The 27,973-nt window shown below is 43.6% G+C and overlaps 1 protein-coding gene across 7 annotated transcripts in view; it reads right to left on the bottom strand.

Moving 5' to 3' along the window:
- The window catches only part of LOC102403295 (choline-phosphate cytidylyltransferase B-like), a 205,361-nt gene that overhangs the window by 6,586 nt on the left and 170,802 nt on the right, over positions 1-27,973 (bottom strand). For all 7 annotated transcript variants that reach the window (XM_044936868.1, XR_006548587.2, XR_006548588.2 and 4 more), the window contains one exon: positions 4,786-4,864. In XM_044936868.1, coding sequence (XP_044792803.1) covers positions 4,786-4,864 — 79 coding nt within the window. The remainder of the gene's footprint in view (positions 1-4,785; positions 4,865-27,973) is intronic.

The following is a 27,973-nucleotide window of genomic DNA, read 5'->3' as shown; positions in this document are numbered from 1 at the left end:
AGACACAACTAAGCAAATGAACAACAACAAAGTTTGGTTACAGAAATTACTCTCCCCCTCCCCAGCTGGTCCTTTGCCACACCTGCTCCTGGCACTCCCTGCCTCAGAGGGGCATCTGGCTCCACATGACACACAGAGTTAAGCCTAAGCCACCCGTCCCACCACCTGCCAGTCTCTCTCTGCTGTCACCTCCACACACCCTTCACCACATGAACATCGTTGATTTTCTCCAAATACACTACACTTCTTCATATACTCCCACCTTTGGACACGCCTCACCCACAGGCTTCTAATACTTTGGTGTAATTATTTATATCTGGCTGTGTTCTCTTTCGAAGGTGAGGGCCCTGTATTATTCATATTCATATCCCATTTCCCCACCAACAGTTCCAGCCTTGTGGATCCACTCAGCAGTTCATGCATTAACCCACAAGAATCAAAAGCTTCCAAAGATGGAATGGGCTGCCTCAGGAGAGAGGGCACTCCCCCTCATGGGAGATGTGCAAGCGTCAGTTGTACCCAGGGCTGACAGTGATGCCAGAGAGGGGGCAGAAGACTGGGCAACTGACCCTCAGGAGCCTGTGCTATGCTCAGAGTCTGAAGGTCCCTGAGTATTGGGAAAAGGCAGCAGCGGCCGCAGGCTGAGGGGGAGGATGCTGGACCAACATGGGTGGAGTTCCGGTGGCCCCCAGGGAGCAGGGAAGAGGGCTTTGGTGGCAGACACCAGCAACAGGGGCAGCTCAAACATAATGAAGTGTGTATTCGGCTTCCTGAAGTCCCTATGGAAAGCATGGTAACTCACTCTACTACAGTGTCTGTGCCATGCGCCATGCCAAATGATGCTTTAATGCATGGAGGGAGGCAGGCACGGGTTCAGTGCAGTCCCTATAGATGAGATGTATGGTACACAGTGTGTGTTGTGTTAGTCTGTGTGTTAGTCACTCAGTCGTGTCTGACTCTTTGCGACCCCATGGACTATAGCCTGCCAGGCTCCTCTGTCCATGGGATTCTTCAGGCAAGAATACTGCAGTGGGTTGCCATTTCCTTCTCCAATGGTAGACAGTAAAATAGCAGAAAATAAACTATGCCATTAAAAAATCTATTGGGTTGGTCAAAAAGTTCATTGGAGTTTCTCTGTTGCATTGTACGGAAAACCCTGAACAAACTTTTTGGCCAACCCACTACTTCTGCACCTACCTTTAGCTACAATACCAGTTCCAGCCCATGCCTTCCTCAAACACTTCTTCACTCCAAGATTCTCAGGCAGCAATAGGCTTACGGAAGTTTATGGAAGGCGGTCAGATGGAGGGAGATGGGTGGAAAAGCTAAGGAATCAAGGTAATGTACTGTACCACCCCCTCCACCATGGACAGCTCCACATTTAGAGTCAGGAAAACCACCTGACCCTCTAAGAGGATAGAAGTAATTACCTTTGCCCCAGTTGTCTTTTTTATGTAATCCAAATGGATATAATCTGGGCGGGCTGAGTATTTTAAAAATCCCAGCAATGACTATTTTGATTCCTGGTTTGATTTGAAATCCTGTGACACTGATGGAAAACCTCAGCTAGGGAAAATGACCAGCACTGGGGATAGCCAAGACTCCTTTCCATTATACATTCACCAAAAGAGCAGTTAAAAATTTTGAGTTCTTGCCTGTTATAAAGTACAGCGAGAAAAATGCAAATTTTAGATATAATTTCAAAGATCTTTCATTCAGATCATAGTCATTTGGGTTTTTGTTTTTGTTTTTTAGCCATGCCCCATGGCATGTGGAATCTTAGTTCGCTGACCAGGGATTGAACCCATGTCCCCTGCAGTGGAAGCACAGAGTCCCAACCCCTGGATCACCAGGGAAGTCCTTGGACCTTAGTCATTTTTGAAACAAGTCAAAGAGTGATTCCTTCCATCTTTCACTGAGATTTTGTTGGGCTGTAAGGCGAAGATGGTTTGGAGTAATTTAGCATATCATAAGCATCTCCTTGGAGACGGCAATGGCACCCCACTCCAGTACTCTTGCTTGGAAAATCCCATGGATGGAGGAGCCTAGTAGGCTGCAGTCCACGGGGTCGCTCAGCGTCGGACACGACTGAGCGACTTCCCTTTCACTTTTCACTTTCATGCATTGGAGAAGGAAATGGCAACCCACTCCAGTGTTCTTGCCTGGAGTATCCCAGGGACGGGGGAGCCTGGTGGGCTGCCGTCTATGGGGTCGCACAGAGTCGGACACGACTGAAGCAACTTAGCAGCAGCAGCAGCAAGCATCTCCTTCAATAAAGAAGTGTGTGAGGGACTCAGAGGTAAAAATACCAATAGAAAGCCAACAAACTGGATACGAACAACAGTATCATTCAGGCCAAAATATCACCCTTACATCTAAATGATACGAACAATTAATTCCACAAGACAGAAGTGTGTTGTGCAATTATCTAGGTAATGCTATCTAGGTAAATGGCTCCTTTCCCCGTGTGTTGGGAAGAGCCCCTGCAGACGAAGGCTTCCATCGTAGGCTCCCTCCCCATCGTACTCTATAAAAGCATTCTCTTGTTCCGCCAGCACTCAAGGAGCACCACAGATGTACCAGGGACTGTGCTGGGGATGCAGAGATGGATGAGACATGGCCATGGCCTGCGGCACTTCACTCTAGCTAGGGACACACACACAATCAGGCTGCCAAGAGAAGGCAGTTGAAAAGGAGGTCTCTGTGCAATGAGTATCTGCATCTGAGGAGGGCGCGGGGTGTGTTGAATCATGCCCCAGGGAGAGAGGGCATGTCCAGGCTGGCTCCTCAGGGGGCCCTGACCAAGAAACTCAGAGGAAGAGCGTTCCAAGCTCAGAGGACAACTGGAGCAAGGGACAAAGCGGACTCCATGTACAAAGTACAAAGGACAGACTCCGTGTGCCTGGAGTGTATGGTGTGTGGAAGGTAGAGCACAGAGCAAGGCTGGTGAGATAGGGAGAGAAACCCAGCAACAAAACCCGGCAGTGGTCAGAGAGCAACAGGAAATTGGAAGGTCCCAGAAGTGTCCCGGAAATGGAAGCAAAGACAAGAGAGTTTAGGAGAAGAACACGGTCAGCAGGGTCATTATGCCTGGAGGGACTGAGCTGAGACCACTGGACTGGGTGGCCCAAGGGCCATCTGAGAACTGAGCCAGGATGGGACAAAAGTCAGCGTATGTGGATGAGGAACGACAGTTGCCCCTGAGAGGAAAACTGAGCAAGGATGTGAGTGGAGGGAGAGGCAGGAGGAGGGCGGGAGGAAGGTCTGGGGTTAGTCTCTGCAGACTTCTGTGTGTTTGTAAGCTGATGAGAAACCACCGGAGAGTGAGCACCCTGGATCACAAAGGGAGGAAGAATGAAGGAAAACATGCTCCAGAGAAGGGAGGGTAAAGAGGCCAGCCTGGGACAGAAAACACAGCCCTCTCCTCAGGACGCGGGGGAAGAGGCAAGGACACAAGGAGGTATGGGCAAATCAGGGCAGGAGGGGACAAAGAGGAGGCAGATGGTACCAGGGAGCACTGAGGCCCCACCGAGGGTCTAAACCACAGGTCTGCTCTGATGCCCCAGCAGCCATTTCCCTAGAGTCTGAGCAGCATGGGCGCATGGCGAGCACTGGACAAAGAAAGTAATTCTAGGGAGCCCACAGGGAAGGAAACTCCCCTCTTCCCAGCCCCCCAGTAAGTCCCTGGGACCAACCAGAGTCTCTGCCCCGAAGAGAAAGGCCTAGTGACAAATGGGACAACTGCCAAAGCTCAGGCACCTTGTCTGCCTTCCAGGACATGAGTTAACTGCTTCAGGAGGAAAGCAGTTTACCTGATTCCACAAATAAATGTATCCATTTTTTTTGCCTCTGTGTATGGTGCCTGAGGATATTATCATATGACAGAATGACATATGGTAGGACTGGACTAGGAAGACAGGGAGTCCACATCATTAATTAGCCAGTTATCTGTCCTCTTCTGGAAGGAACTTTCTTGGGAGCATAGAATAATTTCATTGTTAATGAGGAAAATGATTGCCTTTCAAACAACAGGGTTGGAGGAGGGGATAAATTAGGAGATTGGGATTAATAGATTCACAGTGTGTGTGTGCTCAGTTGCTCAGTCATGTCTGACTCTTTGTGACCCCGTGGACTTTAGCCCACCAGGCTCCTCTCTCTGTTCATGGGATTCTCCAGGCAAGAATACTGGAGTAGGTTGCCATGTCCTTCTCCAGGGGATCTTCCCAACCCAGGGATTAAACCCATGTCTCTTATGTCTTCTGCATTGGCAGGTGGATTCTTTAACACTTGTACCACCTGGGAAGCCCTAGCAGATACACACTAATATATATAAAATAGATAAACAGCAAGGTCCTACTGTAGAGCACAGGGAACTATATTCAATATCTTGTAATAATCTATCATGGAAAAGAATACACAAAAGAATACATATATATGTATAGCTGAATCACTTTGCTGTATACCAGAAACTAACACAACACTGTAAATCAAGTATTCTTCAATAAAGAAAAATAAGAGTCCTGTGATTTTACGTCCTCTAAAATTGAGCCTCAAACTGGAAGTCGAGTATTTTGGTGCTCAGGTTAATTTCCACATAAACACCTAACTGGTGTCTGTGCCACAGCTGAGCCTTAGCACATGTCAACAGAGGCTTGCAGAGGCTCTCTGGGAAACATCTGAAAGTCCATGCCTTGTAAGAATGTGCTGCAGATCCGGGGCTGACGTCTCTTACTAAACCTCAGTGTCATGCCGTAGGGGACAGGTGAACACAGGAGGACCCCTCACCTGCTTCCTTTATATGCTTGTAAACATCATCAGAGCCAGCGGAAGAGTATGGAATGTCACCGTGGGCCACAAAGTCAATCTGTTGGAGAGAGAGGAGAGGGACATCACCACTGGGATGGGAGTACATGTCCACGATTTGAAAATACATATTTTTTAAACAAAACAGCTATAGTAAAGCAGTTGAAATAAGCAGTTTATAAGGTAGACTTGAATCCTGGAGAGAAAGGTATTTCCACTGTCTTTGTTTGCATGAACTGATGGGAACTCGATTGGTTTCTCTCCTTTGCTGGTCCCTCTTTCTTCTCTTACCTCTGACAGTAGGTTTTAGGTTTGTTGGCCTTTTGTTGTTCTGCCTCTAAAATCTCTCCTTCAGACTTTTCGTTCATCCATCAGATTTTACTCACCTCCACTATGAGGATCCAAAATCCTCATTTCCTGTCCCACTGATGGCAATAGGCCCTCCCTCACACTTAAGTCGTATTTTATTTATTTTTTGCCTCCAAAATTGTATTTTTGCTTTCAGCAAGTAGCAGGAAACCCTTGAATCACTTGACCAAAGGTGGGCACTTAGTAAAGCCATGAAATGTTAACAGCAGAGAAGAAAAGTAAGACAATGACTGTGAAATGACTCAGAAGTAAGTGCTTCCACTAGCAGCTGTTTCAAAAGATTTTAAGACCAGAATCTCAGACCCATTTATCATCCATTTCACAAGTCCTATCAGCATTTACCACATAAAGAAGCCCAGGCCTACAAAGAACAATGCTTCCCTCATCTCCCCTCTAAAAGCCTACATTTGCTGTGAATGTGGGTTGGATGTGATGACTGCCAGTTTCCTGCTAGGGAACTATCAGCTACAAGTAAGCAACTCCTTTAAAAATAGAGTGCTCAAGCCCTTGGTTTGGGGACCTCTTTTGAAAGCTTGTCATAATTCAAGGACTGTGGAGTTTAAGAGCCCATTTAAGGAGACAGCCATAAAAGTTGAAAATTGTGCACTTCTCGGGATGTCATGGCATCTGGTGATGAATGCACAAAATGGTTGTGTGTGTTTGGGTCCTTGGCCAGAATCTCTCAAAGTTGGGAGATTAGGGTAGGGACAGGATGTGTAGATCTGTCTCCCAACCTGGGGTCCCTGTGGGAGTGGGCTAAGGGCTGGGCTAGGTCAGAGCCGGAAGTCTTAGTAGTTTTTTATGTAAATCCTGGAAATTCCAGAAGTCCTGCCTGCTAGTAGGTACATGATGCATCACACAGAATCATAAATCCTTGCTGAGTTGCAGGGTGCATGTCCTCTAAAAATGTTCCAGGCAAATCACCACCTGATCCTTTTCCAAGTCATTCTCCATGGTCACTCCATCCCAATGTATTTCCTGAGGTGTTGGGTTATAGTAAGATTTTGCGTCTTTTCATCAGCAGAGCGGCCTCCCCCAAAGTAGGAAGAACCTCAGATAGCAGTTATCATGCCTCTGTAAGTTCTATAACCTAAACAATTCCATATAAACTATGTATCTTGTAATTGTCTGGCAAACTCTCCAGCAGTGACATCTTTTCTTGTATACCTACACACACACACACACACACACCCCTGTAGTATAAATTCATCTGTTGGATTTTTGTGATCTCAATACTGCAAAATATGTAATAGGGGGCTTCTCCTCCCCAAATTCACCTCTCTTTGATAGACATCCTCTCTAAACAAAATTAAAAGCAATAAACACACGACCTGGAAGTCATGCCTCATCCTTCCCTTAACACTGTGGCTTTAATCCAAGACTATCTCATCCAGCCTGTCTCCCAACCTTATGTCCACCCACCACGAGGTCATGTCACTCTAGGAATGTTCCTTTTGCAGGCTTTTGGTTTTCGCTGGAAGTCCCACCCCCAAGGCTGTTGGCTTCTCACTTGTCTCTCCAATGCCTTCTCCACTAATGTGAATATTGAGGTTAGACAGACAAATGACTCTTTGTGACCCCATCATCTGTAGCCTACCAGGCTCCTCTGTCCATGGAATTCTCCAGGCAAGAACACTGGAGTGGGTTGCCATTTCCTTCTCCAGGGGATCTTCCTGACCCAGGGATTGAAGCCAAGTCTCCCACATCACAGGCAGACTCTTTTCTGATGAGAGCCTGCTATAAAGAGATTTAATTGATAAGGCCCATGTCAATGAGGCCAAGTGGAGCTAGATAGCGAAATTTAATTTGTATACATCTACATAGCTGGGCTACCTGGCAAGGATATGAAATATCAATTCTGACACTTACAGGTCAGCAAGACTGCTCTGGGCAAACTGTACCAACTAAATTCTTATCATTCCTCTGTTAAAAGTTTTCCAAGTCCAGAAAAATGTAGTACATGCTGTTCAAGACACTGAATAGGACTGCTTTGCTTTTCTCCTCCTTATCATTTATCATAAATAAGCACAAAGAACTCTACTCAATATTCTGTAATGCCCTACAGTGGGAAAAGAATCTTAGAGTATATATACATATATGTATAACAGATTCATTTTGCTGTCCACCTGAAAGTAACACCACATTGTAAATCTACTCTGCAGGGGTCCAGCCCCGGTGGATCCAGGGAATTCGAAGCGGGGACTGCGTCAGCGAGGATCAGGAAACAATTGCTTAATTAAATGATAATTAAGGATATAAAGAGTGGTTAAATAAGGATAGCTCAGTGAGAAAATTTAGTGGAGACAAGAGGCTGAATAACTTGGTTTACGTTGAAAGCTAATAAAATTCCAAAATAAGGAATTTGTGTCACCTACATAGGCCACAGGCAACCTCCCATTCTCCCGAAGGAGAGGAGACACTAAGGCCTCCCCGGTCAGATCTTAGAAGCCCAGGCAAAATTAGTAGGCTTGACGAGCCTCCATGCCCCAGATGGAAATTCAGCCAGAAGGTGAGAGAAAGAACGACATGGGGAGACCAAGTTTTGGTGAACAAAGCCCGAACTTTATTTTCCAAAGTAGTTTTTATACCTTAAGTTGTGCATAGGGGATAATGGGGGAAGGGGTAGAGTCAGCAGTAAGCCAGGCTTTCTTCCTGCAAACTTATCATATGCAAAAGTTTAGGTGATTTACATCATCTTATGGCCTGGAGGCCTGTTAACATTTTAAGACCCTTTCTTCAGAAAACTTATTTTTCTCTAAAGGTGATTAGTCAGGTGCCACCCTCCAAAAGCATTAGATAAAGTTGCATTCCTATAGGGCAAAGGTGTGGTGGGCTATAACAAGAAAAAGAATTAACTCAAGGGTCCAAGGTTACAAACATTAAAGCTACTACTTACATTCCTATACACCAATTATATTAATCAATACACTGCCAGGGACACGGCAGGTAAGGGATATGGAAACTTAGCAGCAAACATTGGTGCAATAAGTGAAAAACTCTTCACCAATACAATTTCTAATCAATCTTTTAACTGCTCAAAGGAATCTGTATTTAGACAGTTTAGAACATCTCATGCCTCTCACAGTTGGGAGGTTGTGAACAATCACGTGTGGCTGGAAGAACCTATTCAGGCAGGCTAGAGGACTTCCAAAGGAGTTTGTAGGTTGAAACACTCTTGTCACACCCAGGAACTTTATTAACTGGAGCTGTAAGTTAACTCTTTTTCAGAGAGAGGTGGTGTGGGACAGCCCCCCGTAAAGTCAGAGGTGTAGGTGAGAGCACAAAGCAGTAAAGTAGGCAGACTCTGGTTTTGGGGGTAGATGCTCGAGAATTTCCAGGGGGACTCCAGAGGCTCGATCCCACCTTTGCGTATGCCGAGCCTCCTTCCTCATGACCTTTGCCACAGGCAGAGTTCCTCACTCTGGCTCCCAGCACTACTCCAAAATACTAATGTTTAAAAAAGAAAGGACAAATAAATAAGATTCACATAAAGACCTTTCTTTACACTGACTCACCTAGTACTGAGTGAAGTGGCTCAGTCGTGTCCGACTCTTTGCGACCCCATGGACTGTAGCCTACAAGGCTCCTCTGTCCATGGAATTTTCCAGGAAAGAGTACTGGAGTGGGCTGCCATTTCCTTCTCCAGGGGATCTTCCCAACCCAGGGATCGAACCCAAGTCTCCCGCATTGCAGGCAGACGCTTTACCATCTGAGCCACCAGGGAAGTCAGACTTACCTAGAGAAGTACTCAAGTCTGCCTTTCTTTCTTACCCAGTCTCCAAGCCCAGCCACAGCCCAGGTCTTCAGTAGCTGTGCTGAGAAATTTCATCAAGGCCTTTTCAAAAACCTAGGGGTCAAGGGCTTGGTTGTATGACTTGGGTAAACCACTTAACCTCTGAAGCTCAATTTTCCAATCTGTTAGGGAGAAACCTTTAGTAAATTATCATCCAGGTTCCTTCGAGTTCTGAAAAGACTCCAAGGATACTAGAATAAAGGTTGGGGGAGAGAATAAGAATGAGAAAGGTAATGAGCCCATCTGCCTTTGAAGCTATAAGCTGCCCCCATTTTCCAGTCTCCCTAAACTTGACTCTGTCATCAAAAGCCCAGAGCCTTCCTATTTCTCTAGCAAAACATACTATCAAGAAAGAATTTACTCTCAGTTATTGGCCTACATTATAAAGTCTGAGATCAGAGATGATCTTTGTACTCTCAATGTCTAGACCCTAGCTCTACTCCTCCTAGTTATTCTTAAAAGTGCTGAATGTGATGCCTCTCCCAGGTATCTTTTAAATTAAAACCTTATCTCTAAATAGAATGGAAGATTTCATCTCCTAATAAAGAAAAGTAGGGAATAGAGGTTCTTTTGTGCACAGCATCCTTTCAGTATCCCTGAAAATTAGTTCACTTTTTTTTTTTTTTTGTCTAACCATGAAGCAGGTTAGATAGCTAAAAGTAGATCTAGGGAGAGAAATCCATGGGAGAATGAGAGGCCTATCCCAACTTGTCCCAGTCAGGTTCCTGGCAGGAAAGAGAAAGGTACACTCAAATGGTGGTGAGTTGCACAAAAGTCTATTTCAGGAAGTCCAACAATGGATAATCCAGTACTCCAGGGATGGCACTAGGCATCAGACAGAAGCTGTTGCCTTCAGCAATGGAAGCCAACCCACCATGAATGGGCAGAGTGGGAGCTGGGCAAATAAAAACCCAGGTTTATATTCTCCTGCCCACTTAGCTCTTACTGGCACCTCACATTGGCCAAAACCAACTTGAAGCCAAAGGGCAAGGGAGCCTATAAAGGCAATCCACAAACATCAGCCTGCTGGGACAGAGCAGGTTGGAAAAAGGCCAGAAAGTAGACCTGCAATGGTGAGTAGAAAAGATCCAAACCATAACTCAAACAGCTCCTTGACAAGAATGCCACCTTCCACTCAAGCTACGGCAGGAGCATCCCAGTTCTGACCAGTTTCACAAATCCTCGTGTTCAGCTCTGGTCGCTACATATCTGCCTCCATGAGAATAAGAGCAAGAGCTCCCATGCCCAGGACAAAAATCAGAGTTTAACATTCCTTGTGAAGTCACAAAAAAAAAAAAAAAAAAAAAAAAAAGGACCTCTACCACATCTGAGCTTGGCCTGACATGGAAGATATTGTACTTTAAAGCCTTGATATAAACTGGGAGAGTAGCACTGACATATATCCACTACCATATGCAAAACAGATAGCTAATGCGAAGCTGCTGTATAGCACTGAGCTCAGCTCAGTGCCCTGTGATGACCTGGAAGGGGGAGAGGAAGGCTCAAGAGGGAGAGAATCAGACTTACAGCTGATTCATATTGTAGTATAGCAGAAACCAACACAACATTGTAAAGCAACTATCCTCCAATTTAAAACATAAAAGTAAAGCCTTGGTATACGTCTAGCACTAAGGAAGTCTCTCTACTCCAAAACTGCCCCAAGTGGGTTTCTCATTCAGCTATCTTGCCCATAGCCCAATCATACCTCAGTCTACCTGAAAGTTCCCAAACTCCTTACCAAAACCAAATCTGCAGGAGTTGAGGGTCTACAGGCTTCCTTCTATGAAGACAAAAGAACTTGGGTGTCTTCTCAGTCTGGATTTGTCTTTGGAAGAGGAAGCATTCTGGTAGAGAATAAAAGCTTCCAGCAAACACCTCTTACTTCAAAGAAAGAGCATTTAGCCCCAAAGGGCTTTACAAAGGAACACAAACTAGAAAGATCTGTTGGAGCCACAAAAGCAGATTCTCACTCCCTCCTTCAAATGAAAATGCCTTATTTTACTTTGGCCATAAAACATGAATCAGACTGTAGAAATTAAAGTCCCATCTTGCCTTTAATGAAGCCCAATTTTAGTGCTGATGAAATACTTGACAGCAATGTGGGCTTGTTTACTCATCACTGAAATGAATGCTCCACCAGAATTTGAGGCAAAATAACCCTTTCCAAGAAGCTAATGGAATAAAAATTTAATCTTTTTGAAAAAAAAAAAAAGCCAGAATAAGCCCAGATTTTATATTAGAGGAAGTAAAATAGTATCCTTTCCTATATAAACATAGTCCTTTTGCTTGGGAGCAAACTGTCAAAAGACTGCAGGTTTCAAAAGAAGGATGGGTTTTAGACAAGCCAGAATGGTGTCAACTTTCGTGTAGTCCCGATGGTTCTGTCAGACTTGCCCTCGGCTGCTTGGTTTGTGGTGATTTTTTTTTGCAGAGAGCTAAATAGATGTGGGTGATGGAAACATAGTGAGCAAGCCCAGGAATTCATCTGAACTGCTGCTGCAGTAAATATATTTTATAAATGTGTGCCTACCCTGTGCTTCATTTCTTTAAGAATTACCTCCCACCCCACCACCCTGCCCAGAGCTGAGGTGCTGAAGCCATGTCAGTGCTATGCTCTAATCACCCATCGACCCCAGCTGACTGGATCAAAAGTGGGTAAGAGATTCAGAGAAACCAATTCAGAGTGTATACTGGCATGGAAAAATGGCTTTCACCATTTGGTATTGGGACAAAGAAAGGTCAGGACGACTAACTGTCGGCAGTCATTGTGCAAGCTGATGTAAACTCAACCTGAAGGCCACCATTTAGAGGCAGCTAAGACGTGCCATATATAAAGAGAGCAGAAGAATCAGCCTGAAGAGTCAGAAAAATATGAAGCCAGTAACAGGGACTAGCAAAGACTGTGATCCCAAAGAGTGAAATAAGTACTGATAGGAGGGGTCTGCCTCCACTTACATGTTGACTTTCCAGGTTCTCTTTCCAGTCCCGAGTGAGGTGTGAATGCCTGCCTTGCCCTTAGCATCTCAGAAACATTCTGGATTCCTCCAGGGAAAGTCCCTTTTAGTTTAACCCACTTTGGATTTTCCCATCAACACTATCTGTGGACATAATTAACTCCGGACAGTCTGAATCAGGCACTTCAGAACTGTAGCCTTCAGAAGCAATACCATGCAGGCACAGAGATTCATTCCTACACCACTGTTGAGCCTGACTCTTGAATACCAAATGGAATACATCAAAGAGGCTCTTTCTGCACAATCAGAGGAGATAAGAGAATTGGCAAGTGTCCAGCAGAAGATGGAGTTACATAAGGCAGCTATTAAAGCCCTAGTACCGGAGGTGGAGGCTTGGACTCGGTACCTATCAGGGGCAGGGCTTCTTGCTAGGACTTGCTTCATTACTCTGTTCTTTACACTTAGCAGAACTCCAAGAGTTGGGTTTACATTTTGCACTGCCTGCTTTATGTATCAGCTGGCTCTTTTTAACCAACCTTGACACACAAACCCTATCAAATCATGCTTGTTTTATTCAGCAAGGATAAAAATATTAGTTAATTTTTAAAGCAGTGCCTTATAAAATATGGAACATGTTCTACAAAATGACACAACATACTTCCATTTTCCAAACCCATGCTTGTTGACTCTTCATGTACTATTGATATCTCCAGGTAATGACTAAGTTTGGGTTATATGCTATAAAGGCTCTCACAAATATTTAACTTTAGTCAACCTTACAGTAGACCACAGCCTTGTCTAACTCAATGAAACTAAGTCATGCCGTGTGGGGCCACCCAGGATGGACTGGTCATGGTGGAGAGGTCTGACAGAATGTGGTCCACTGGAGAAGGGAATGGCAAACCACTTCAGTATTCTTGCCTTGAGAACCCCATGAACAGTATGAAAAGGCAAAATGATAGGATACTGAAAGAGGAACTCCCCAGGTCAGTAGGTTCTCAATATGCTACAGGATATCAGTGGAGAAATAACTCCAGGAAGAATGAAGGGATGGAGCCAAAGAAAAAACAATACCCAGTTGTGGATGTGACTGGTGATAGAAGCAAGGTCCGATGCTGTCAAGAGCAATATTGCATAGGAACCTGGAATGTTAGGTCCATGAATCAAGGCAAATTGGAAGTGGTCAAACACGAGATGGCAAGAGTGAACGTCAACATTCTAGGAATCAGCGAACTAAAATGGACAAGAATGGGTGAATTTAACTCAGATGACCATTATATCTACTACTGTGGGCAGGAATCTCTTAGAAGAAATGGAGTAGCCATCATGGTCAACAAAAGAGTCTGAAATACAGTACTTGGATGCAATCTCAAAAATGACAGAATCAATTCTGTTCCTTTCCAAGGCAAACCATTCAATATCACAGTGACCCAAGCCTATGCCCCAACCAGTAATGCTGAAGAAGCTGAAGTTGAACAGTTCTATGAAACCTACAAGACCTTGCAGAACTAACACCCAAAAAAGATGTCCTTTTCATTATAGGGGACTGGAATGCAAAAGTAGGAAGTCAAGAAACACCTGGAATAACAGGCAAATTTGGCCTTGGATTATGGAATGAAGCAGGGCAAAGGCTAATAGAGTTTTGCCAAGAGAATGCACTGGTCATAGCAAATACCCTCTTCCAACAACACAAGAGAAGACTCTACACACATGGACATCACCAGATGGTCAACACCGAAATCAGACTGATTATATTCTTTGAAGCCAAAGGTGGAGAAGCTCTATACAGTCAGCAAAAACAAGACCAGGAGCTGACTGTGGCTCAGATCATGAACTCCTTATTGCCAAATTCAGACTTAAATTGAAGATAGTGGGGAAAACCACTATATCATTCAGGTATGACCTAAATCAAATCCCTTATGATTATACAGTGGAAGTGAGAAATAGATTTGAGGGACTAGATCTGATAGACAGACTGCCTGATGAACTATGGACTGAGGTTCATGACATTGTACAGGAGACAGGGATCAAGACTTTCCCCGTGGAAAAGAAATGCAAAAAAGCAAAATGGCTGTCTGAGGAGGTCTTACAAATAGCTGTGAAAAGAAAAGTGAAAAGCAAAGGAGAAAAGGAAAGATATACCCATTTGAATGCAGAGTTTCAAAGAATAGCAAGGAGAGAGAAGAAAGCCTTCCTCTGTGGTCAGTGCAAAGAAATAGAGGAAAACAACAGAATGGGAAAGACTAGAGAACTCTTTAAAAAAATTAGAGACACCAAGGGAACATTTCATACAAAGATGGGCTTGATAAAGGACAGAAATGGTATGGACCTAACAGAAGCGGAAGGTATTAAGAAGATGTGGCAAGAATACACAGAAGAACTGTACAAAAAAGATCTTCATGACCCAGATAATCACGATGGTGTGATCACTGACCTAGAGCCAGATATCCTGGAATGTGAAGTCAAGTGGGCCTTAGGAAGCATAACTATGAACAAAGCTAGTGGAGGTGATGGAATTCCAGTGGAGCTATTTCAAATCTTGAAAGATGATGCTGTGAAAGTGCTACACTCAATATGCCAGCAAATTTGGAAAACTCAGCTGTGGCCACAGGACTGGAAAAGGTCAGTTTTCATTCCAATGCCAAAGAAAGGCAATGCCAAAGAATGGTCAAACTACCACACAGTTGCACTCATCTCACACACTAGTAAAGTAATGCTCAAAATTCTCCAAGCCAGGCTTCAGCAATACGTGAACCGTGAACCATGAACTTCCAGATGTTCAAGGTGGTTTTAGAAAAGGTAGAGGAACCAGTAATCAAATTGCCAACATCTGCTGGACCGTCAAAAAAGCACGAGAGTTCCAGAAAAATATCTATTTCTGCTTTATTGACTATGCCAAAGCCTTTGACTGTGTGGATCACAAGAAACTGTGGAAAATTTTTCAAGAGATGGGAATACCAGACCACCTGACCTGCCTCTTGAGAAACCTATATGCAGGTCAGGAAGCAACAGTTAGAACTGCACATGGAACAACAGACTGGTTCCAAATTGGAAAAGGAGTACGTCAAGGCTGTATATTGTCACCCTGCTTATTTAACTTATATGCAGAGTACATCATGAGAAACGCTGGACTGGAAGAAACACAAGCTGGAATCAAGATTGCCAGGAGAAATATCAATAACTTCAGATATGCAGATGACAGCACCCTTATGGCAGAAAGTGAAGAGGAACTAAAAAGCCTCTTGATGAAAGTGAAAGAGGAGAGTGAAAAAGTTGGCTTAAAGCTCAACATTCAGAAAACTAAGATCACGGCATCTGGTCCCATCACTTCATGGGAAATAATGGGGAAACAGTGGAAACAGTGTCAGACTTCAGTTTTTTGGGCTCCAAAATCACTGCAGATGGTGATTGCAGCCGTGAAATTAAAAGACGCTTACTCCTTGGAAGGAAAGTTATGACCAACCTAGATAGCATATTAAAAAGCAGAGATATTACTTTGCCAACAAAGGTCCATCTAGTCAAAGCTATGGTTTTTCCAGTGGTCATGTATGGATGTGAGAGTTGGATTGTGAAGAAAGCTGAGCGCCGAAGAATTGATGCTTTTGAACTGTGGTTCTGGAAAAGACTCGTGGGTCCCTTGAACTGCAAGGAGATCCAACCAGTCCATCCTAAAGGAGATAAGTCCTGGGTGTTCTTTGGAAGGACTGATGCTAAAGCTGAAACTCCAGTACTTTGGCCACCTCATGCGAAGAGTTGACTCATTGGAAAAGACCCTGATGCTGGGAGGGATTGGGGGCAGGAGGAGAAGGAGACGACAGAGGATGGGATGGCTGGATGGCATCACTGCCTCAATGCACATGAGTTTGGGTGAACTCTGGGAGTTGGTGATGGATGGGGAGGCTTGGTGTGCTGTGATTCATGGGGTCGCAAAGAGTTGGACAGGACTGAGCGACTGAACTGAACTGAACCTTACAGCAACCCCGTGAGTTTAGCAGGGCTGCTGCTGCTGCTGCTAAGTCACTTCAGTTGTGTCCGACTCTGTGTGACCCCATAGACGGCAGCCCACCAGACTCCCCCATCCCTGGGATTCTCCAGGCAAGAACACTGGACTGGGTTGCCATTTCCTTCTCTAATGCATGAAAGTGAAAACTGAAAGTGAAGTCACTCAGTCATGTCCAACTCTTTGCGACCCCATGGACTGCAGCCTACATGGCTCCTCTGTCCATGGGATTTTCCAGGCAAGAGTACTGGAGTGGGTTGCCATTGCCTTCTCCGGTTTAGCAGGGCAGGCATTAATAAATTCACTATAAATGGAAAAACCGAGCCTCAGTGAGTCAAATGCAGCTACCCAAGGTTTTACAGCTAATACATAAAGAACTCAGGACACAGATTCAGATTCTAAATCTAAAGCCTATATTCTTTCCCCCATAGAGGAAAATATAGAATTGTACAGAGTGTCTAAAATATAAACTTTATTGTGGGAACCTATTTGACATGGGTTCTCACTGCAGTGTCTCAGTTAGTGAAACATGAGTGAACTCCACCAGAATAAGACTATAACTGACTTGTTCATGGCGGCACCCCTAGCACTCAGAATAGGATGGGTACATAAAAGGTGTGTGACTTGGACTAGTTTCCCTAAAGCAAAGCCTGAGATAAGGTTTCACATGAAAATGGGTGATTAGGAAGTGTTCCCAGAAAACCCACAGGAGACTAGACAAATGGAACTAAGAAGGGAAGGACTTCTTTCCTCTTTATGACTGAGTCATATTCTATCACATCTTTGTACCACATCTTCTTTATCCATTCCTCCATTCGTGGACATTTAGCTTGTGTCCATGGGAATAACACGGAGCTATAGAAAGGAATGCAATTGTGCCATTTGCAGAGATGTGGATGGACCTAGAGACTGGCATACAGAGTAAAGTCGGACAGAGGAAAAAATATCATATAATATGTCTTATATGTGGTGACTGCAGCCATGAAATTAAAAGACACTTACTCCTTGGAAGGAAAGTTATGACCAACTTAGACAGCATATTAAAAAGCAGAGACATTACTTTGCCAACAAAGGTCTGTCTAGTCAAGGCTATGGTCTTACCAGTGGTCATGTATGGATGTGAGAGTTGGACTGTGAAGAAAGCTAAGCACCAAAGAATTGATGCTTTTGAACTGTGGTGTTGGAGCAGACTCTTGAGAGTCCCTTGGACTGCAAGGAGATCCAACCAGTCCATCCTAAAGGAGATCAGTCCTGGGTGTTCATTGGAAGCTGCTGCTGCTGTTGCTGCTAAGTCGCTTCAGTTGTGTCTGATTCTGTGAGACCCCATGGACGGCAGCCCACCAGGATCCCCCATCCCTGGGATTCTCCAGGCAAGAACACTGGAGTGGGTTGCCATTTCCTTCTCCAATGCATGAAAGTGAAAAGGGAAAGTGAAGTCGCTCAGTCGCGTCCAACTCTTTGTGACCCCATGGACTGCAGCCCTCCAGGCTCCTCCGTCCATGGGATTCTCCAGGCAAGAGCACTGGAGTGGGGTGCCACTGCCTTCATTAGAAGGACTGATGCTAAAGCTGAAACTCCAATACTTTGGCCACCTCATGCGAAGAGTTGACTCATTGGAAAAGACCCTGATGCTGGGAGGGATTGGGGGCAGGAGGAGAAGGGGACAACAGAGGATGAGATGGCTGGATGGCATCACCGACTCAATGCACATGAGTTGGGGTGAACTCTGGGAGTTGGTGATGGATGGGGAGGCCTGGTGTGCTGTGATTCATGGGGTTGCAAAGAGTCGGACACAACTGAGCAACTGAACTGAACTGAACTGACATGTGGAATTTAGAAACCCAGTACAGATGAACTTATTTGCAAAGCAGAAATAGAGACAGATGCAGAGAACAAATGTATGGATATCAAGGTCAGGGGTGGGGGGAGAGGGCAGGGATGAACTGGGAGTTTGGCACTGAATATACACTACTATGTATAAAGTAGACGACTGCTGAGATCCTACTGTATAGCACAGGGAACTCTACTCAATACTCTGTGCTGATCTAAATGAGAAGGAAATTGAAAAACGAGGGGATATATGTATCCATATAACTGATTCACTTTGCTGTACAGCAGAAACTAACACAACACTATGAAGCAACTATACTCCCATAAAAATTAATACTTAAAAATAAGAAAGGAAGGAAACCAAGCAAGGACAGGGCATTTAACTCCCAAGGATGGAAACTGGCTCAGTCCCACAAGAAGCTCTGGAGACAGTCTAACTTCAGACTTGTCCGTAGTAGGCGGCATGATGACTGGAACATTTATTCCTTCTCGCCTATTAATTTTTGGCTAAGGGATGCCCACAAGGGGCTATAAATTCCCAGGCCCTCTTGGTTCTTCAGGCAAAGTGGGTTCTGGCAGCTTGGGGGCAACCTTTCAACAAACAGGCACAAATGCTGACTTCTGGGAGTAAAAACACACCAGGAGTCATTATAAAGGGGTCCATGGGAACACAGACAGCATACTGACAGCATCTGGCACAGTGCTCAATAAGTACTTCTTGAATGAAAGAAAGAAAAGATGGAAGCAAGGAAGGGCAGAATACTATGTTCCATGTGCTTACTAATATTATCTAAGCCAAATATCCTGGCAGCATTTGCAGAGAAGTACGCTTTTCTCCATTTTACTGAAGGAAACTAAAATTCAGAATGGTTCAGTAGTTTGCCTGAGGTTATACAATTTCTAATAGTAGAGCCCAAATTCAGACAGGCCTTCTAGCTTTATGGCCTCTGCACTCTCCACGGCTCCATCCATCTCACTGAGCTGTCATTCCCATGCTGCCTGGCCTCCCTTCTCAACTCTCTGAGCGAGCTGAGCTCCCATAGGTCACGATTTGGATCAGTCTGCAGCATTCACCTTCCTGAGCCCCATGCAGATCTCTTATGTCCTTAGATCTTATCCATTTGAAACACAATCAGAAAAAAAGAGGTGGACATACAGACAGTCTGATAAAGTGTTAACCCATTCCCTGTGCAAAAACAATGCAAGTTGCCAAGGTTTCATGAAGAGTTTGGTCTCCTGAAATCTCCTGGCATTTTCAGCAGACTGCAGTTTTCTGAGAATGTCTGTGTTTTCCAGAGCATGTCTGCTCAGAATGTATGAGCCAAAACCTCCTAGGGATTTTCCATCACTTGTTTATATTGTGCCTGGATCTACTCGAATGGGTTTATTATAAATAAGACAGAGTGATGGGGGTTTTTTTCATGAATTGAGACTGAAAATTGGTCTTAAATATTGTTTTCTGCTTTAAACTAACTATAAATGGCATTTAGACTGATTGCACTATTAGTAGGTAAAGAGTGCTGAGTTTTTAAGGGATTACAACCTGATTTAATATAATTATGAAACCAAATTACAATCAGAAGGATTTGGTAGGAGGTTATAAGAAGCAGCCATTTCCTTTTTTCTTTTTTTTTTTTTTCTGTATAATACTCAAGCCTATCCCATTAAACATTCAATTCCCTTTCAAAAGAAGAGAAAAGAAAATAGAATTGCAAATGTTCCCAGAGCTTACTGCTCTTGTTTTGACATCAGCTAGCCTCTGCTTTTCCTCCAGGATCCTTCTATCTAGGAGGTTTTCTCTACCAGTCTCCATCACATTCATCCAGTCTGTCTCAGGAGATATCCTAACCACCTTCTTAATTGTGCATCTAGAACAGGACTGATCTCTGTGGACCCAGTCTTTAAAGGATCTGCTCTAGGGCAAAACTATGGAAGCAGATTGCATTTCATTTTTAACCTTCCTTTCTTGTGGCCCCTTAATTTTCAGGGTTTTCCTCTTTCCCCACCAGGTTTCCTGGAGTGCTCACTCCCTACAGCACTGATGATTGAGAATCAATGAAGTTTTGAAACTCTCTCAAAGGCACTGCCTTTGGCAGGAGACCAAATAGCAGGAGCAACAAAATAGGCCAAACCCCCCCACAATGCTTAGCCTGAAAGGAAATCAGACAGCGTGGCAATCTCATGAGGTCATTTGTCAGGATGAAGCTTCTCAAAGTGATGCACACAGGCTGGGATGTAGTTCACTGATGGAGGTATGGAAACAAAAACAATGACTGCTCTCATATCAACTTTTCATAAGAAATTTAACTACACTCGCACATTGTCATATTTATGTAATGTGAAATTTGCTCCTTTCTCCAAATGAGAAAGATACAGCCCCAGCACATCCATCTCTTTTAATTGCCCATGTAGATATCAAAATAACCTCAACTTTTCCCTAGCTGGCACACAGCTGACCACAAAGAAGCATAAGTCCCACAGAGCCCAGAGCTCAGTTCAGAAAAATCATCCAGTCAACCTGTACATTCATGAGCAGTAATAAACAGATGTTGTTTTAAGCCACTAAGTTTGGAGTACTTTGTTATGCAGCAATAGCTAACTGATAGGGGGACTTGTTCTTCATCATAAATAAGCTAACATTATGCAAAGCTAATGCAAAAAAAAAAAAAGTCCCCTGGAAGAAAGATACAAAGGCAGTCTCATACTATAAATTAAGTGAACTACATACATACATACACACACACACACACACACACACACACACACACACACACACAATCTGGTACAGTGTGTTCCTTTATTACTTGATTTATCAAACATGAAAAGCATAAGTTTGGACATGCCTGTGATTTATGAAAGTTTGCTTTTAAATTAATATTTTCTGTTTTATGGAGATTGCAAAACAACTCACTTCAGCTCCCACCATCTTTGCACTTTACCATTATTAAAACATTCTGTCATCTGTGATATCCTTCAGTCTTATCCAACTCTTGTGATCCCATGGACCATAGCCCACCAGGCTCCTCTGTCCATGGGATTCTCTAGGCAACAATACTGGACTGGGTTGCCATGCCATCCTTCAGGAGACTTTCCCGACCCAGGGATTGAAACCACATCTCTTATGTCTCCTGCAGTGGCAGGTGGGTTCTTTACCACTAGCACCCCCTGGGAAGCCACTTGACTCACATGACCCAGGGACATTTTTCTGTTCCATTTTTTGTGTTTGTGTTTGTTTTTTGTTTTTACTAACCATCAATTATTCTGAATGATGAAAAGAAAATAAAAGTGACAGATCTTTGTTTACCCTGAAAATGTACATTCTATGAGTTAGGCCCAAAGCAAAGGCCTTCTCCTAAAGCTGATTGCCTAAAATTATTCACAAAGTGTGCCTTTAGTACAGATGTCCATTCCTGATTGCTAGGCAAATTTCCTAGAAATTAAGTGAGTATGGCTTAGATGCCTATCTCTATGTTATAGAAAATTGGTAATTACCCCTATAAGCTGTACTGGAGACTATGAATTTTCCAAACAAATAACATCAAAGCCTAGGGATTTTTCTAGAAATAGCTTATGCACCCTATTTGTTCAATGGATCAGGGCATGTCTCTTATACATGTGAGCCATAACTGTTGAAAATACTTCCTGGAATAGCATCTCAAAATTTTCAGAGTGCTTCCACATCTTATCTCAGCTTCATAATAATCATAAAGAGAGGGGAAACTAAGAATGAGAAATATAATCAGCTTGTTCAGGGTCACACTTCATTTCAGTTCAGTTCAGTTCAGTAGCTCAGTCGTGTCTGAATCTTTGTGAACCCAAACACTGCAGCACGTCAGGCCTCCCTGTCCATCACCAACTCCTGGAGGTTACTCAAACTAATGTCCGTTGAGCTGGTGATGCCATCCAACCATCTCATCCTCTGTCTCTCCTTCTCCTCCCACCTTCAATCTTTCCCAGAATCAGAGTCTTTTCAAATGAGTCAGTTCTTCACATCAGGTGGCCAAAGTATTGGAGTTTCAGCTTCAGCATCAGTCCTTCCAATGAATATTCAGGATTGATTTCCTTTAGGATGGACTGGTTGGATCTCCTTGCAGTCCAAGGAACTCTCAAGAGTCTGCTCCAACACCACAGTTCAAATGCATCAATTCTTTGGAGCTCAGCTTTTTGGTCCAACTCTCACATCCATATATGACTACTGGAAAAATGGTGGTGGAAAGAGACCACTTTCTCGAGTATCATTATGTGACAAGAGCTACAATAATTCAGAGATCCTCTAACTACATTTCTAACTTCAATCATCCAGGTTCTAACTTCCCAACTCCTACAATGTACAAAATGCTAGAATCCTGGCATGTAGTTGAATGAAAACACCATCACTCTGGTCTGCACAGAACACATCATTTATTTGAGGGGAAGAGGGAAGATACTCTTGAACAGCCTGTGGTTTGTTACCATTAGAAATTCAATGGAGAAAACAGCTTTTTTTTTTCCAGTACCAAGACCTGCACAAACCCAATTCATATTTTTCAACTTTGGTGGTAGTGGTGATTTTGAAAAATATACATTTCCCGTATCTGAGATACTTATATACCACCTAGGTCCCCATCCACCTAGCCTTCTACCACGTGCATATAGATCACTTGGTAACCACAGATCTAGACAGATTAATTTGGGCTCCAACCCAAGACAACTCAGACGGTCTTTCCCTTTCTTGTGTTCAGAAAAGATAGATGCTCTCCATGACCTAGGTAGAATAGGAACCTGTGCAAATAACCCACTCCTGTACAGCAAGCAAGATACTGAAAAGTTTCAATATGACTGTCATTTCCCCTACTGGCAGGGAGCGATAAATGAAACATACATTCCTATTATCTGCCCACCCTTCAGAGTGATGGATTACATGAATAGAAAGGGATATTGCTCCTGGGCCCTAGAGAATTATAGGTATCTCTTCATGAATGTTAATACCAGATGGTGAAGCAAAATTGCCACAGCAGAAGCAAGATCTAACCAGTAATTCACCCTTCCTTTATTTTGTGTTAAAATAAAATAAGCAATGCCTTTTGCCTTCTTCCATTTCCCGTATTTTTTTTTCCTTTAGAAAGTAAGTAATAACATCATCATTCCTGCACTAATGGCAGTAGTGGCTGTAATTTGAGGCTTAAAAGCAGAGCGATGTGTTTTGAACAGAGCTTCTCCGAGTCTAAAGAGCAACACTCTGCTACAAAGGAATATTGGTCATGTTTTGCCAACCAGAAGGTTGACCTCATCTGTCATGGTAGAAGACTTTAACACATAGGATAGTGCAAATAAAGCATATGGTTCCTAACACTAATAACAAGACTTTGACTAAAATGCTCTGGGAGTGAAGTGTTTGCAGAGAATAAGAGTTTACCTGAAAAGCCACTTTATTTTCACGTAGTTCAAGCTTTTCAAACTGGTTCTCTTCCCTTTTCACCTTAATAAGTCTGAGTGACTCTTTAGCAACTGAAGGCTGCAGCATGTCCTGAAGTCCTCATAACAAAGGTGACTGTGCTTTAGATGGGGATGGAGATGTGAACAAGCATGCGAACAATCAAGCTTAATGGATCTGACCCAGGACCATTCCCTGAAAGTTGTTTTATTAACTAAATCCTGATGTCAATTGGTTTGTTGGCCATTGACCTCTTCATCTTCTAAGTCTAGGCCAAAGCAATTCCCAGAATTAGGTTCACTAAGTCAAGAGTTTATGGGAGAAGGCGGCAATAGTGCTTCATGACAGAGATTGGCAGCGTTACTTTAGAGCTCAACCTTTTAAAAAAAATCTAAAAGAGACTTTTGAAGGGAGACATAGAGTGATTTTTAAGATAGGGACACATACTACATCTCAATGCCTGCCACCCACCTCGCCCCATCCCAATCATCTTTAAAGGACAGACAAATAGCTGTGAATTTTCAGTCATCCAAGCACTAAACACTGGCTGCTTTTCCACTGGGCAAAATACTGCTGTAAATGTCAGACTCTGCAGGGATCATTAAGACTACAGAGCACAAGTCCACAAAAACATATCTTCTCAAAAAAGAATCCTAAACCATTTTGCTCCAACGTGATTTATAAGAAAAATGAACATATTCTAAAAAGTGAATATGGGGATGCTTTTCTTGCATGTGTTTGCTATGAATGGAAATTCCCAAGGTTTGTTGCACACAATTCAGCCTCAGAACAATCTGTGTGGCGTCATTTAAAATCCCTGCTCAGGGAGTGTCAGGGATGCACACATCAGCTGAGCTGGAAGAATGCTCAGGAAGGGGAAAATAAAAACAACAGGAGTGCATTCCCAACTGTATTATCAACTTTAGACTCCTTCATGTGAAAGATCAAATCGTGCCTTTGTAAATGTTTCACTTTTCAGGTTTCACCTCTGAGACTACGAGCGAGAATATACTTTTGTTATTTGAAACAGTCAATGAGTTTTTCCACGTTCCAGATACAAAGGGCCAAACCAATGTGACACCATGGATACCTTATGGGTACCCCCGTGAGAAGCCAGAGATGGAAAATAGAAAGTTCTTCGGGTGTCAACTGTGTTAGCAGTGGAGTGATAAAAAGAAAAACACACACATGCAGACATACGCGTACACACACACACACACACACACACACCCTGAATGCAATGTATTCTGAGAGATGAACCACTGTTTAAATAATCATTCACTGGCTTTCTCCAAGAATTGGAAGCTACTGTTTCCGTGATGAAAGATCTAATTCATTATAATGGTTCACCACATTAAAAATGAAAAAATACCAGTCTACTGCATCAACCTAAATTAAGCTTTAGTAAATGTTCAGACTTAGATAAATCACCTCTCTTGGAACTGAGGAAAAAGTCTTTAATATCTGGTCAAGAGCAGATTTGAGTGGCTTACCTTACTGCATACACAAAGTAAGCTAGCACTCACTTCCTAAACAAGTTGTGGTCTTTGGATGCAATATATTAGAACTTAAAAATGCACGTTCTGCAGTGGTTATTAATGGTTATATCATACCATGCTTCTGTGCAGAGTCAGAATGTCTCAGCACCATTGCCACCTGGGTCCACCACTGCTCACTCTGCCTCAGCCACTTCTGTGGCCCATCAATTCCTCTCGGGCCTGTGTGGTTCTGTTTTCTTGGGTCCCTCAGTTTACTTGCCTCGGGGATGGTGGATGCCTCGCCTTAGCCTCTGCCACACAGCCCCGTGTCCAGCCATCTGCCTAGTGTTTCTGGCTCCTCCCACACTGGATTAGGATGGAATGCCACACCACAGGGCATGGGATAGAGCATCCTCTCAGATGGCAATGGGTCAGGATAACCTAGAAGTGTGGGCGAGTTCATTTCTTTTGGGACAAACTCTAACCAGCATGAAACAGGAGATGGAGGGAGTCTAGCACACAAATTCTCTACCCTCCCTTCCATGAATGGTTTGAAGGTACAATTTATGCACACAGCTTGTGGAGAAACATGCACAGACATTCTGACTAAGTGGACACGTCTGCCAAATGTTCTCTTTGTGGCTCACTGCAAAGCACTGGCACACCTCACCTTGCACTGCTTTCCTTCCTCCCTGCCTTACCTCCTTCATGCTCACTCTCACTGCCTTGGCTTTGTACCTCACCAGTTAAGAATTGGCACTTAGGGCTTCCCTGGTGGCTCAGGGGTAAAGAATCCACCTCCAATGCAGGAGACACGAGTTCGATCCCTGATCAGGGAAGATCCCACATGCCATGGAGCAACTAAGCCCATGTGCCACAACTACTGAGACGGTGCTCTAGAGCCCAGGAGCCACAACAACTGAAACCCACGTGATCTAGAGCCCATGCTCTGCAAGAAGGGAAGCCACCACAATGAGACGCCTGCACACCCCAAGTAGAGAGTAGCTCTTGCTCGCCACAACAAAGACCCAACACAGCCAAAAAAAAAAGAATTGGCACTTAATCTTGGCTATAGGCTCTAGGAAATTTGGGCTAAGACAGCTGGCTAGAAATTATCCCTACATTTTCAAAGGCACGTATTTCTCAGCCAAATAATGGGGCACACTACATTTCATATCACTTTATGATGTTTTGAGTCCCTAAAGCAGTAACCGTCAAGTTATTGACATGTAGTTGGAATTTTTGTATTTCCATGAAATGAGAAAATAATGTCATTCCATTTAAACTGTAAACTATCAATGTAGAAATAGATACTAATTTGTTGTGCTATGTTCAGAGGGAACAGCATGATAAGGTTTTATTTTGTCGTATCACTGCAAATGCCATGACCACAGGAAAATTTATACAAAATGCGGGGTCACAAGCAATGTGGATGGTACCTTAGCTTTGCAACCTACTTAGTTGTGAGATCTTAAGCAAATTACTAAACTCTCAGTTTTTGTTCCCCCCTCTACCATGTGGCACTAATACCTGACCTCTGTAATGTAAAACAACCTGCCTGTGGGTAGAACTTTGAGAGTGCCCAGTAATTGGTAGCTATGTACATGATCACTGCAGCTTCCCTAGTAATCAAGAAAGAGAAAGGTTTTTTATTGAACTTTTGGATGAGCTGTGACGTATTTGAATTACAAAGAGGTATTTTGCTTACAAGTGGTAGAACTGCAACTCAAATAAGCTTAAACAACAAAGGGAAATTGTTGACTCAGATAATACGGAGAAAGAAGAATGGATCTAGCCTCAGGCATCAGAGCGCAAGTGCTGTGGTCCCTGCCCTGCTACTCTAGATCTATCAGCCCCTTCACTGTGCACATCAGCTCCATTCTGTCTGGTTCCAGACGCTCTTGCACCATGTCCAGCAGCATGAGCAGGTTTATGCCGTCTCAGCTGAGCAACCCCAGAGAAAAGAGAGCTTACCCCATACATCTACACATCAGTTCCCTGAGACACCAAAGGCCCCTGCTGGTTTCCCATGCGCACTCCTTGAACCAGTCATAGTTGTTACGGTGACGGCATACTAGAACTGGCTAAGTCTGAACACTTGTCAAGGGGACTAAGTCTCTTATCTGAGGGACTTCCCTGGTGGTCCAGTGACTAAGACTCTGCACTCCCAATGCAGGGGCCCTGGGTTTGATCCCTGGTCAGGGAACTAGATCCCACATGCTCCAACTAAGACTTCACTTTCCACAGCTAAACATCCCACATGCCAAATATCGAAGATCCTGTGTGTCACAACTAAGACCTGGCACAGCCAAACAAATAAGTAAATATTAAAAAAAATTAAAGAAGTGGGCTGGAGAAATTTTCCAAGACATAGACATGTGTGTGCACATGTACACACACACACACATGCATGCACGCACACATGCGCAAATTACTATGCAGGCTCAGCACATGTTTTCTGAAAGGGGCCAGATAGTTATGCTGTGCAGTCCTCATCAGGTCCCAGTTGCACATTCCTCTTTGGTGTTTGTTTTTACAACCCTTTAAAAATATACAGAGTGTTCACAACTTGCTGACTGTACACTAATAGGCCACAAGCCGCAGTTAGCCTACCACTGCACTGTAGAGTATAACACAAGCAAAAAAGAATAAGAAGGACTTTTCATTATGGAATCAGTGATATGTTGGATATATTTGTACAGAGCTTGATGGTTAGACTTTCACTAGTGAAGAACTACATGACACAGTGGGTGAATAAGGAAACAATTTCTATCCAGCAGTCAACAAACAAATATTTTCTTGACAATATACCACTGAAATTCCAAAATTCACAGCACACTCATAAACTGGGCCTTGTATTTTAAAGACACCAAGTTATCTATATTTTGTATGCTGCTGCTGCTAAGTCGCTTCAGTCGTGTCCAACTCTGTGCAACCCCATAGACGGCAGCCCACCAGGCTCCCCCATCTCTGGGATTCTCCAGGCAAGAATACTGGAGTGGGTTGCCATTTCCTTCTCCAATGCATGAAAGTGAAAAGTGAAAGTCGTGTCCGACTCTAGCGATCCCATGGACTGCAGTGCACCAGGCTCCTCCATCCATGGGATTTTCCAGGCAAGAGTGGGGTGCCATTGCCTTCTCTGATATTTTGTATATCAGTATGTAATTAGAGGTAGAGAGGAACATAATAGATATTCTAGAACTTTAAAGGAGGCAATAGAAAAAAGAACAAAAGGAACACCTTTATACAACTGCCTATCCTTCTTCTCTATAAAGTATTCTGAATATCAAATAATGGGAGTAGAGGCAAATTTAAATTTTATGCCCTAGTGAA

This window comes from Bubalus bubalis, chromosome X (genome assembly GCF_019923935.1).
Source record: "Bubalus bubalis isolate 160015118507 breed Murrah chromosome X, NDDB_SH_1, whole genome shotgun sequence".
Taxonomy (NCBI): domain Eukaryota; kingdom Metazoa; phylum Chordata; class Mammalia; order Artiodactyla; family Bovidae; genus Bubalus; species Bubalus bubalis.
This window is presented reverse-complemented; position numbering and strand designations above follow the sequence as displayed.